This window comes from Passer domesticus, chromosome 1, assembly GCF_036417665.1.
Source record: "Passer domesticus isolate bPasDom1 chromosome 1, bPasDom1.hap1, whole genome shotgun sequence".
In the NCBI taxonomy this organism is placed as follows: Eukaryota; Metazoa; Chordata; class Aves; order Passeriformes; family Passeridae; genus Passer; species Passer domesticus.
Window position 1 is genome coordinate 13,800,941 of NC_087474.1, and position 11,282 is coordinate 13,812,222.

The 11,282-nt window shown below is 38.1% G+C and overlaps 1 protein-coding gene across 7 annotated transcripts in view; it reads left to right on the forward strand.

The window, feature by feature from the left end:
• Positions 1 to 11,036, forward strand: part of ARHGAP12 (Rho GTPase activating protein 12) — a 74,729-nt gene extending 63,693 nt beyond the window's left edge. For 5 of the 7 annotated variants that reach the window (XM_064400519.1, XM_064400586.1, XM_064400448.1 and 2 more), the window contains 7 exons: positions 657 to 759; positions 1,502 to 1,621; positions 4,494 to 4,592; positions 6,622 to 6,699; positions 7,486 to 7,620; positions 7,890 to 7,992; positions 8,413 to 11,036. In XM_064400519.1, the coding sequence (XP_064256589.1) occupies positions 657 to 759; positions 1,502 to 1,621; positions 4,494 to 4,592; positions 6,622 to 6,699; positions 7,486 to 7,620; positions 7,890 to 7,992; positions 8,413 to 8,587 (813 nt within the window). In that variant the 3' untranslated portion in view covers positions 8,588 to 11,036. The other 2 variants (XM_064400375.1, XM_064400635.1) reach the window with 2 other exon arrangements.
• Positions 11,037 to 11,282: the final 246 nt, after the last annotated feature.

Consider the following 11,282-nt stretch of genomic DNA (forward strand, 5'->3'; position numbering starts at 1 on the left):
AGATCAGCAGACGCTGGTATCTGCCTCCACACTTCAACATGATCTGTGTTTTCACTTGTCAGTGTTTGATGAGAATGTGCTGAGATAGCAGGAACACTGGGAAAGAATTTTAGACACTGGTACACTTATTTTTCAGAGTGAATTCAGTGTATGTTTTGACAGTAGTGAGATTTTCCAGCTAATAGTTCAATTTTCTATTAAGAAAATTGTACTTATAGAGAAAACCAATTGGATAAATGCTTTAGAATTTTTTTCTGCTCTTTCAGTCAGGAATTTCTGTGGCAGATCATTAAATAGCTGATGTTTGTCTCTTGGATTTGGAAAATAAGCCCAACCAAAAATAATTTTTGTTGTTTATTGGTTGATGTAATGAAGTGTTATCATGAAAGACTGGTTGCACTTTGTTCAGTGTCAGCAACATTTTCTTTATTGAGTCTTGTGATGAAATAGTGTTTCTCAAAGTTACTCACTCTGCAAATCAGAGTGGTGTTGTCCCTGAAGATGTTTAACATCTAGAGTTCAGGAGAGAACAAACTGAATGTCATTTTAGGGAGAAAAATTGTGTATTGTAGAACTGTCTGCAGGAAATGTGTGTGTTAATGCTGTATTTTCTCAACTGGCCAACTGAGCACTGCATAACTTCTTAAATCCAACAGGTAATAGAGTCTGATGAAGCATTAGATGATGAGGTACCAGATTCCCCTGGAGTGGAAAAACAAGACAAAGAGAAAGAAAATAAAGATTCTAAGAAACTTCGTTGTGAGTTGAAAATTTTCCATTAATTGATTCTAGCAATGGCAGTTTTCATTTTCTGCATCTTCAGTATTATGTGTAAATAGGGAAGAATTCAAAAGGACTGCTAAAAATGAAACCACTGAAGTTTGGAAACAATCTTAATATAGTTCATTCTACTTCTTGATGCCACTTGGTAAATTTTCTTCCATGTTTTATTAATCATACTTCAAAAAAGGAAGAAGAAGAAAAGAAGTGTGAAATGTATTTAGCTCCTGTTGTATGACACATTTAAAACAGGGGAAAATAAGCAGTGGTGAAATTAATTATTTTCAAAGTGTTGTCAAATGTACAGAAATAGTATCTGACTTACCAGGCAAACTGTTTTCTCTCCTTTCCTTCCAGGCTCTCTATGTAATTTTCAAAAATGTATTTATTTCTTTCAAGATAGTTAACCTAACGAGAGGCAGGACTGGTTTTGAAACATAGCTGCATTTTTAAATTTCCACATCAATTCCATGTGTAAGCTACTGTTTAGTTGGCTTTGCAATTTTTTGGTGACAGGGTTGTCTCTTGGTAGTTTGAGAAATGGATGGTATTTACAAGAAGTTCCAGGAAGTTAAGGGAAAAATTAGGGATGAGTTGCAAATTTGAGTAGGTTTTTTGCGTGCTGGAACATCATTTTTTTTTCTTTTAATGTTAGTTCCTTGGCTGATAAATGCAGTGTTGGTTCTGTGGGTAGTAATGGTAAATATGTTTCTCTTTTCAGCAGTGAAAGCACCCAGCAATATAGACTCCACAGATCAGAAAAAGACCAAAACGAAGCTCAAGAAGTTTCTTACACGGCGCCCTACATTACAAGCTGTCCGTGAAAAAGGCTACATTAAGGGTAAATGAACCTTTTTAACAAAGGACATAATTTGAAAAGCTGAATTTAGTAGTTCATGTGTAAAATGGGGTTAAAATGGTCTAGTTTCAGAGTAAAATACATGTGTATAGTTGGTTTAACAAAAGTCTTGGATGTATAGTGGAACTGGTGATTGCTGTACTTCTGAGTGCTGTTACTAGCCATTAAACTGCTCGGAGGATGCCTCTCCTTCGGCTCAGTGCTGGCCGAACTGCAGTGAAAACTGGGGGCCCAGGAGCCCGTTTGGACTTGGACTCTCTAGCTAAGAAGCACTGCATTCCACCCTTCTGAGCTGGAAATCCAGATATCTGACCCTCATTTGTGCAAACAGGGGAAAGAGCAGCCCGTTGGGTACAAAGCTGAGTGCGTGTGCTCACCCGTTTCAAAGGGTGTTGTAGTCCGTGTGGAACCAGACAATCATGTGCCATATCATAAGAAATGAAATATTTGGGAAAACCAGGATGAGGTTACATGAGTCTTTACTTAAACATCTTTTTCCCATAACCTTTTTTGAATGTTTACATTGTTTTAATTGTTTCACAAAGAGTGTTACAGATACTCTTGAATCAAAGTTATGAAAGATTTCTTTTTGTCACACTTGTAGAAATTTGAGAGAACAGTATTTGCACAGGTTTAAGTTAATGTGTTTGTGTAAACTATTGACTTGGTACTCACTGTAAAACTTCATTTATTTATTTATTTGTATGCTTTAGCAGGACTTGTAGGTGGTGTTCTACTAGGGTCAAAATAGCATTTGGGTAGGCAAATACCAGACCAAATCCTACTGTGATTTGCCTCACCGCATACTTTTACAGGTGTGCTTCTGTTGCATGTGGCATTTGATATATTTGTGTATCTGCAAATATAATTTACTTGTAAATGATGGAAATTTTGTTTGGAATAAGGGAACATTATTCCCAGACTTTGACATTTTGCTCTGCTTTACAACTTAGTATTCATGTCATGGCTCAGTGACGTAACTTCTGACCTTGGCAACAGTGAACACTAAGCCAAGTTTAATTTGTACATGTGCGTGCTAATGATTGGATTTTTAATAAAGGCATTAAGGAATGAGGAGTTTGTTTTTTATTTAAAAGCATGGTGTAAGTTTTAAAAGTTGGATGGGCACTGTACAGCTTTACATTTATTGTATGAATGAAGAATACAGAAGTCTTCATTTAAAAGCCCAGTCTACTTTTGTGGCTGCTGCAGAACAAGCTTAGTAAATGGAAAGCTTGGCAAATCCAGTATGAGCAGAAAAACTAGTGAAAAGTTCTGGAAGAAAAAATCCACTTGAAGCAGCATGCAGTAAGTGGAGAAGGAACTGTGTTAAAGTTTTGTTACACAGAAAATCAAAAGTACAGACATTACTTTTTAAGATGTGAAGAAAAAATACTCCTTCTGTATATGCTGAAATTATTGAAGTTGAAGGCAATTGTAGCAAATTACTTTGTTACATGCTACTATTTTCTTCTGCTACCTAATCTGCATTGCTTTACCTGCCACAGCTGCATGCTAGCCTGGCTTTCTGCTGCGTGGGCTTTTTCAATCCTTTGCTACTGATTCTGCTTATAAAGCTCGCTGCGTGAGTAGCTGCCACAGCACCGAGGTGGTGTGGACCACTGACCTTTATCACATCTAGCTAATAATGCCATTAAATGCCCATTTCCATACTATAAAATTGGTTTGGTGTGCTGTTTGGGTTTCCCAAAGCACTAGTCAAGATGCAAGAGTTGTTATCTACTGAAATTATTGAACATGAAAAATGGGCTACATGCTGTGCATGATGCAAATGCAAGAGCAGTCTCTCTTTTGCAGAAGCTCTGAAGTAAGATACAACAGATTCTGTGAAGATGGCCACTTATGTACCTAATTTAACAGAGTAAACAACAAACAACCCTTTCCTTTAAGAGTGGAATCTTTGCTTCTCTGTCACAAGACCCCATGTCACTCTCATGCATCTGAACAGAAGAGGCCATCTATTATTTGGGCAACTTTGGTGAAAGCCATAGAAATGGATCTATCAAATATTTTGGTGATAACAATCTGAGCAAGAAGAATTGACAAGCTGCTAAAATTCACTCAGACATCGCAAGATTCTCCTCTCTGTCCAAGCTAATTTTCATTTTTCCTCCACTTTATGATGGAAAATACTCCCCCTGGATTGTGCAGTTTTGAAAATAAGATTCAGATTTACCATTGCCCATAAATATCTGTATTTAGATTCTGACCTTGCAGCCAGGTTGCTAATGCATGGTCAGACTTGCATCCATTCAGAGCTCTGAGGTTGAAGTCAATCATTTACAGATTTGTGTCAGAACTTAAAAATGTCAGAAGACTCTACAATAAAGTAAATTAATATATAATGCTGTGTTAAACAGTGGGTGCAGTGAAAGATGACATTTGCAGGGTTTTTTCCCAAGCAATGCCAAAAGCTTTCACTCCGGTTAAAGTTCATTATCTCTTTGAATTTTAAACAAAGATTGCAATAAATGCATGTTGAACTTGGGACAGGAATGGAGTGTAACAGGATGCATTTGAATCCATTGCATTTCTTATAACATTATTCATGAAATGACTCTTAGAAGTATCACCTGATGGATAAAGGATTTCAGTAGCAAAACTTCCTTTCTTGGAGGCTCACATTTGTGTAGCTGCTGACTCTCTTCTTACTGGGAGCTTTTCTCGCTGGGAGCTGCTGAGAACTCTTTTCAAAACTTTCCTATTTCCTCTCCAACGCTGCGACAATTGTATCCTGTAGACTTTGCCCTTTGTAGAGGTTTGTTTTAACCTGAACTAGTTCTGTCACTCGTGTCCTGTTCCACTGTAAATCAGTCTCTTTACTTGGTTCCAGATCAAGTTTTTGGTTCAAATCTCACCAGCTTGTGTCAAAGAGAAAACAGCACGGTGCCAAAGTTCGTGAAGCTGTGCATTGAGCATGTTGAGGAACATGGTATGGTTGAATTTTTTGTTTACAAATCTCTGTAGCTGACCATTCTTAATGTTGAACACTTTAATTTTAAAATGCTGTTGGTTTATTTGGGGAAGATAATCTGAAACTTGTATCTGGAGTTAGTATTGGGTTTTCAAGAGCGAGGACATAGGTGGGATCCAAAGTGGGGAGAGGGGAGGAAATTGTATGTCTGAGAAACGAATCTGCTTCAGTATATTTCAAACTGAGGAAAGGACAGGACAGCCTCCTGGCAGCAAGGCTCCTAAGGAAGAGGGATTACAAGAAGTAGTAGAAGAGCTCAGCTCATCAAGTTTTTTTTTTTCAGATTAAAAGTGAGAGTATTGAAATGCAACTATTCATTTTTAGAAGGTTTAAGCATGCTAACAGTCACTTCTGTTAAAACTTCCTTGAAATGAACTTTTAGGAAAAAGTTCTGTTCCTGCTCTGTGTATGCACTGACTGCCAGAAGACCAGCCTGTTGGTTTGATGCCCTTCAGCCAGTTACATGAATTGCTGTATTTTATGCAATTCTGGAGATTATCAGTATCCACATGGACTCAGTTTTTGTTTGCTTTGATTGAAAATATGTATTTCCTACCTAACAACTGAGAACACTTTGTTTGAAAGCTACATGTGACATTCTGGGTTTTCTGCTGTAAAGCACACCTTCACATTTTTGCTGAAAATTTGTTGGTTGTGACTCCAAACTTGGCTGTAGTCTCTGTGGGTTTTCTTGCCTGTTTCTTGCTGTTGTCTTTGCCTTATCTCTTGGAAAAGATGACTGAGAGGGGATTATGGAATCTCCATAATCATCATTCAGATATTTACCAGTCTGTTAATCTGAGAACAGTCCCTTGAGTATCAGGGTAAGTGTTACAGGGGAATACATGTGAATTCTAAGGCATCTTCCATGGGGAACTTCATTTAGCCTGTAGTCCTCTTTGTCAATGCTTCTATCTTATGGCCTGGGAGGGGAGAAAAACTGCTTCTGTTGCATTACTCCAGTTTGACAAACTGCCACCTTGCTTGTGGCTGCAGGCTTTATTCCATTTGTGATCTGAAGACTGTGAGAAAGGGGTTATTTTTCTTTCTTCATTTTTTTTTTAAAATTTTTTTTTATTTTAAAGGCAGGACTGCAGTGAAGATAGTGAAGTTTTCCTTTTTTAAATACCTGAGGGGAAGCTGACAGAAATGAACAGCTTTTTTTTCCTACCTCTCCAACTCTTCTTCCTTCTACCAATACACTTCAAATCAGTTCTTTCTGTAAAGGAATTTGGGGAAAAGGGATATGTCAGATGGTGCTGGTAACTGTGCTGTGTTGCATCAGACAACTCCTTGAGGAGCTACAGGGACTTGCAGGTATTCTGGCAACACTCACCCTGTCAGTGGCACTGACTCACCTGCTGCATCCAAGTGGCTTTGCAGATAAATTCTGTACCTCCTAATCACTGCTGAGTAACTGCAGTAGCAACTACAGAGACACAGTTTTCTTCTTTTCTGGTTGAGTGTGCAATCCTGTAAAGCCCTGTAAGGGCAGCCCATTTTAGTTCTGTAGGCTGTTGGGTAACTCTGAGTGTGCATGTGCATCATTCCTTCTCCATGTGAACCTGGTCACTTGACAACTTTGAGATGCTCTCTATGCATGACTTGATTGGGTTTTTCTTAACCATACATTAAAAATTGAACATTGTATCCACAAAATACCTGGTTAGTGCATGTTGGACTCCCATGTATTCCCTGCCCACCCACCAAGAGCATCTTAAACAAGACATCTGATCTCATTTGGGAAACTTGGAGCTGTTGCCTTATTACTACTTGAATAGGAAGTTTTAGAGATTACTTTGAGCTCAATGCTGCCAAACTTGTGTCAGCAAATTAAACCCCCTCTATTTTATATGCCCTGTCCTTCAAAACAGGATAGTTTAACTTTTTATTTCTTTGTTACAAGGTGGGTTTCCTTTGCTTCAGTTTTGCTGAGTAGACCTATACATATATAAGTTATTAAAATGGATTTATCCCTTTGTTTCAGGATTAGATATTGATGGTTTATACAGAGTTAGTGGCAATCTTGCAGTGATACAGAAGCTGAGATTTGCAGTCAATCATGGTAAGCTTCCTCTAGTTATATTACAATGGCATATATTTTCAGATTGTTGAAGTCCATAGAAAGCTAAGGAAAAAGATTTCTCTGTAACTGTAGTATATCAGGAGAAATGACTGTCATCCTCAAAGTAAAGTTACTTCAGAATTACAGAACTGACTAAGTAACATACATTACATGAAAAACCCAATATTGTGGAGGTTTAGTTTCATGTGAACCATAGAGGCATTGCTAGAACAGAATTCTAAAAAAATATGGCAATAGAATTTGAGGAAGGGGAATTATTTCAAATGAAATAACTCACCACCTTATGGAAAAACAGTTAACATGTTAAGCTTTCACTAGCATGAAAATTGTAAGTTTATGGGTTTTTTAGTGAGATTTGCTACTGCCTTTTAGTGGGGGGAGGGCTTAGCTCCTCTTCACTGTACTCTGTGTGTAAAACTCTTTCTTCTGGCAGTATCTTAGTGTAGCCCCTCCAGAATCTGACCTCTCATCTCCTGATTGACAGGATCTAACAGTAAATTTTGTGTTATGTCAGCAGCTCCTGTTCCCTTCTGGAAAATGCCCTAGGAGTAGGGGAACTGTATGTAGTGCAGTAGGCAGAGTTTAGCCATCTCCATCTGCTGCTGCAGCTCTGTATCCCAGATTGGGATACAGAATGTGCTGAAGTAGGGCAAGTCTTCATTGCTTTGAAATCAATAAATACAGAAGAATAGTTGAGTTTATTAAACAAAAAAGAGCTTTTATAGTCGAAGTATTATTATTAATTATTTTTTTTCTCTCTCTCAGATGAGAAGCTGGACTTGAATGACAGTAAATGGGAAGATATACATGTGATTACAGGAGCTCTAAAAATGTTCTTCAGAGAATTGCCAGAGCCGCTGTTCACTTACAACCACTTCAATGACTTTGTCAATGCAATTAGTAAGTCTGTAGAACTTGCATATGGTGTTTGGATAAGTCCTGTACAATTCTAAAAATGATTTGGGACATAAGAAGGATGATTTGGGTGTATACAGGGTGACTTGTCTGGAATTGCCTGTCCGTGCTGCCGGGGCCGGCCGGGAGGTGGCAGTGTCCTATCTCGGATTAGCACTGCAAACCATGGCTTTCCTTCCCAGCCTCTTAAATCTTATGCTCAAGTTTTAAACAAAAATACTGAACTTTTGTTTCTCAACCTCACCCTTTTGCAGAGCAAGAACCAAGGCAGCGTGTCCCTGCTGTTAAAGATTTAATCAAACAGTTGCCAAAACCAAACCAGGACACGATGCAGGTACTCTTTAGGCACCTGAAAAGGTAAGTAACAGACAGAAGGAAGGGCTTTGTGTTGCTAATCCTTCCTTAGAGATAAAGAATCCAATTTAAAGTACCAAGTGAATGTTCTTACTGCATTTTTTTATATTGGACTTGATAACAGCATGCATCAGTCTGTTTGGATATGAGCTCGCAGAGCACCAGACTTGAGACAGTATGTTGCATAGTTGTGATGTTTGCTGCCAAGTCCTTTAAGAGGGACTGTGAGAGGACCAAGAATGACATTTCAAAACAAAACTTTTTTCATAGAGAGGGGAATTACAGCAACAGTATGTCCTAATAGCAAGACTGCTCATTAAATAAATACTCTGAATAGCCATTTGCTTTGGGATGTGTCTTTTTCTGTCATCTTGTTGTCCTAACACTGATTAATCTCTTCTTGTGTACTGTTTTCTCTTTCAGAGTTGTAGAAAATGGAGAAAAGAACCGAATGACCTATCAAAGTATAGCAATAGTTTTTGGTCCAACCCTATTAAAACCAGAGAAAGAGACTGGTAACATAGCAGTCCACACAGTATACCAGAATCAGATTGTAGAGCTAATTCTGCTGGAATTGAATTCCATCTTTGGACGCTGACATTTTTCTTGGAGAAGAATCTGGAAGTGAAGAGTTGGCAGCAGTACTCTATCAGAAGGAAAAGCTCTTGCTGTATATGATGTTTTATGTTTGTGGACCAAGCAGCAACTTGTTTTTTGCACTTTTGGGAATGGGAGAAACAGGAGAAATGTTTGACCACTTTAATGCAAATTAAAGACCACACTTCAGATTTTTTTGGAAAGTTCAATATAAAAAATTAATTGAAAAATTTATAGTTTGCCTTTGTAAAGTATCATTGGAAAAATTTAATATAGGTTCATACACTGGATTTCTTGGAGAGTAAAACTAATAATCTCAGACTGGATAATCTGGAATTTAATCTCAAAATTCTTCCATATGATGGGAAAAGTCTACCATTTTTCCTCGTATGGAAAAATTCAGTGAAGTTACATCTTAAGCTTGTTTATTACAACCTACATAGATCTGTATGACACTTTTCCAAGGGGTTTCTGCATGCTGTGACTGTCCTAGACTTCTTGTGCTAACAGTTTGGTTTAGTTGTTCAAATCTAATTCTTCCCTTGATGTCTGCTGCCCTCTGTCCTTCTTTTTCTCCTGTTTTTCTGTTGTTGGGTTTTGTTTTGTTGGTTTCTTTTTTTGTTCTGTCCTTTTTTTTTTTTGTGGCGCTTTTTTGTTCGTTTGTTTTCTTTTTTTTGTTTGTTTGGTATTGGATTTTTTTTTACTTCTTTCTTTCTTCCTTTTTTTTTCCTCTGCAGCCTCTCTGGAAGTTCTTTGCTGCTTCATAGAGCAGCACACTATTACACTATTTCAAACACTGAACTTGTAAGAATATCCAGCAGTGGTTATTTGTCGTGGGGCATAATAGAAGTGATATTTAATAAACATGTTCATTTTTTTCAGGGTATGTTCTGAGCTAAGTTTTGTGTTATACTGATCTGAAGCTAAAGTCCTAAGTAAATACCGACTGTAACACTGTATTGAGTTCTTGGTATGATGCTGTGGTAGTGGAAGTTCATTCTTGATGTAAATACAGGCTGTCCTTTTGATTCCTGTACATAAGTCAGTTCCTGTATAGTTTAGAACACTTTAGTCACACATTTCTAATCATGGGTAGATTAGCTACAGTAGCATAATGTTTCCAGTGGATGTCTGGGTTTCAGCAGGGAAACAGGTTATGGGGAGGGAGGGAGATCTAACTGTGTGCACTTTTAGATGTTAATTACATTTGCGGGCAAATAACTGTAATGCAAATGGTACTGGAGAAATACTGAGTGTGCTTGCTAAATTGTTAATGCACTACAAGAAGAGCCTTTTAGATTATTTAATATGTACAGGATACATTAGAAAAATGTATTATGAATTCTAACATCTGCAGATAGTGAAAGTCATGTTTTGATAGATAGATGTTTGATGGAATCCACTATGCTAAATTTAAGATTTTCTTTTTACATTAATGTAGAATAATTTGTAAAATTGGTTTTGAAAGATTTTGTTACAGGGAGCATGGTCTGCTGAAGATTTTTTTAAATGTATTTTTCTAGACTAACTGCTGTATCTGACATATTTGTTATGTCTAACCTGAATAAAGAAAACCAATAGTTCTTTTAGAGTTTACCATACCCACTTCAGACAACATGAGCCCCTTTTAAACAAAACCAATGTATGTTACCCCTTAGCATGGATGGATACCACTTGTGACAAAGAGCTGTCACACTGGACTGAACTATGAATGCCTGCTTTATAACCTGACAGTTTTAGGAACTTCCCAGTCCCCTTCTTTAACAACTTGAATTCTAACATAAGCTTCAGAGAGGGCAGAAGTAATTTATGGATATAAATTTGCAGTCTTTAAAACACATCCCAGCTTGGAGCCCGCCGTACAGGAAACAGTTACGTTGAGGAGGGGATTGTGTCAGGAGCCTTGGGTCTGCTGTGTCCCTGTCACACACAGCCCTGGCTGGCAGCAGAGGGGACGTGCGGTGACACACTGAGCTGGAACCAGACTGATGGTACGAGAATTTCACGAGCATAGGGCTTGCATGAAAAGTTTTTGGAGATGAGCGAGATGATTAGTAACCTTGTGGCTTTCTCAGTGTCTTCTTGTGGTAATGGTGAAGTCTTGTGGTTTGTTGCAAAGCAGCCTGGGTGAGAACTGTGAAAGCCCTGTCTCAGAGGTGTGTTGTCAGCCTCCCTCTGGGCTGTCGCACCGAGCAGTGCTGAGCCTGTGCCCTAACCTACTAGAAAATATCGATTGAGTTGGAATCTGTGGCTGTGCATTATTCAAACCCTGCCTTTGGCTGTAAGGGAGGAATTCCTGCTGCTACATGAGAGGGCTTGTTCACTGGTCACCTTTTGTTGTGAGTGTTACCTTTTTCAAAGGAAGAATGCCTTTTTAAAGCAATTTGATTATGAGGATGTCACACCTTTCCTTGTATTCCCAAAAAATAAAGCATTTTGTTATTACAATATCTAGTATGGTTTTGTGCAGTGAAGTTGTCTTAATATTCTATTTATTAGTTTGGAGAGGGGAGAGGATCCTTTTTAATTGAAAGAAGTGTAAGCAAACACTTGAGACATTCAGGAAGTCCAAGCTAATGGTACATTTGTTGTGACCAACATGAAACTGTGTATGTCACCACATTGGGTTTCTTCGGTGCTTGAAAGATCTTGTCTGGTTCCTGCAGTTAGCTTTCTTTTAAGAAATCAAGATGAGG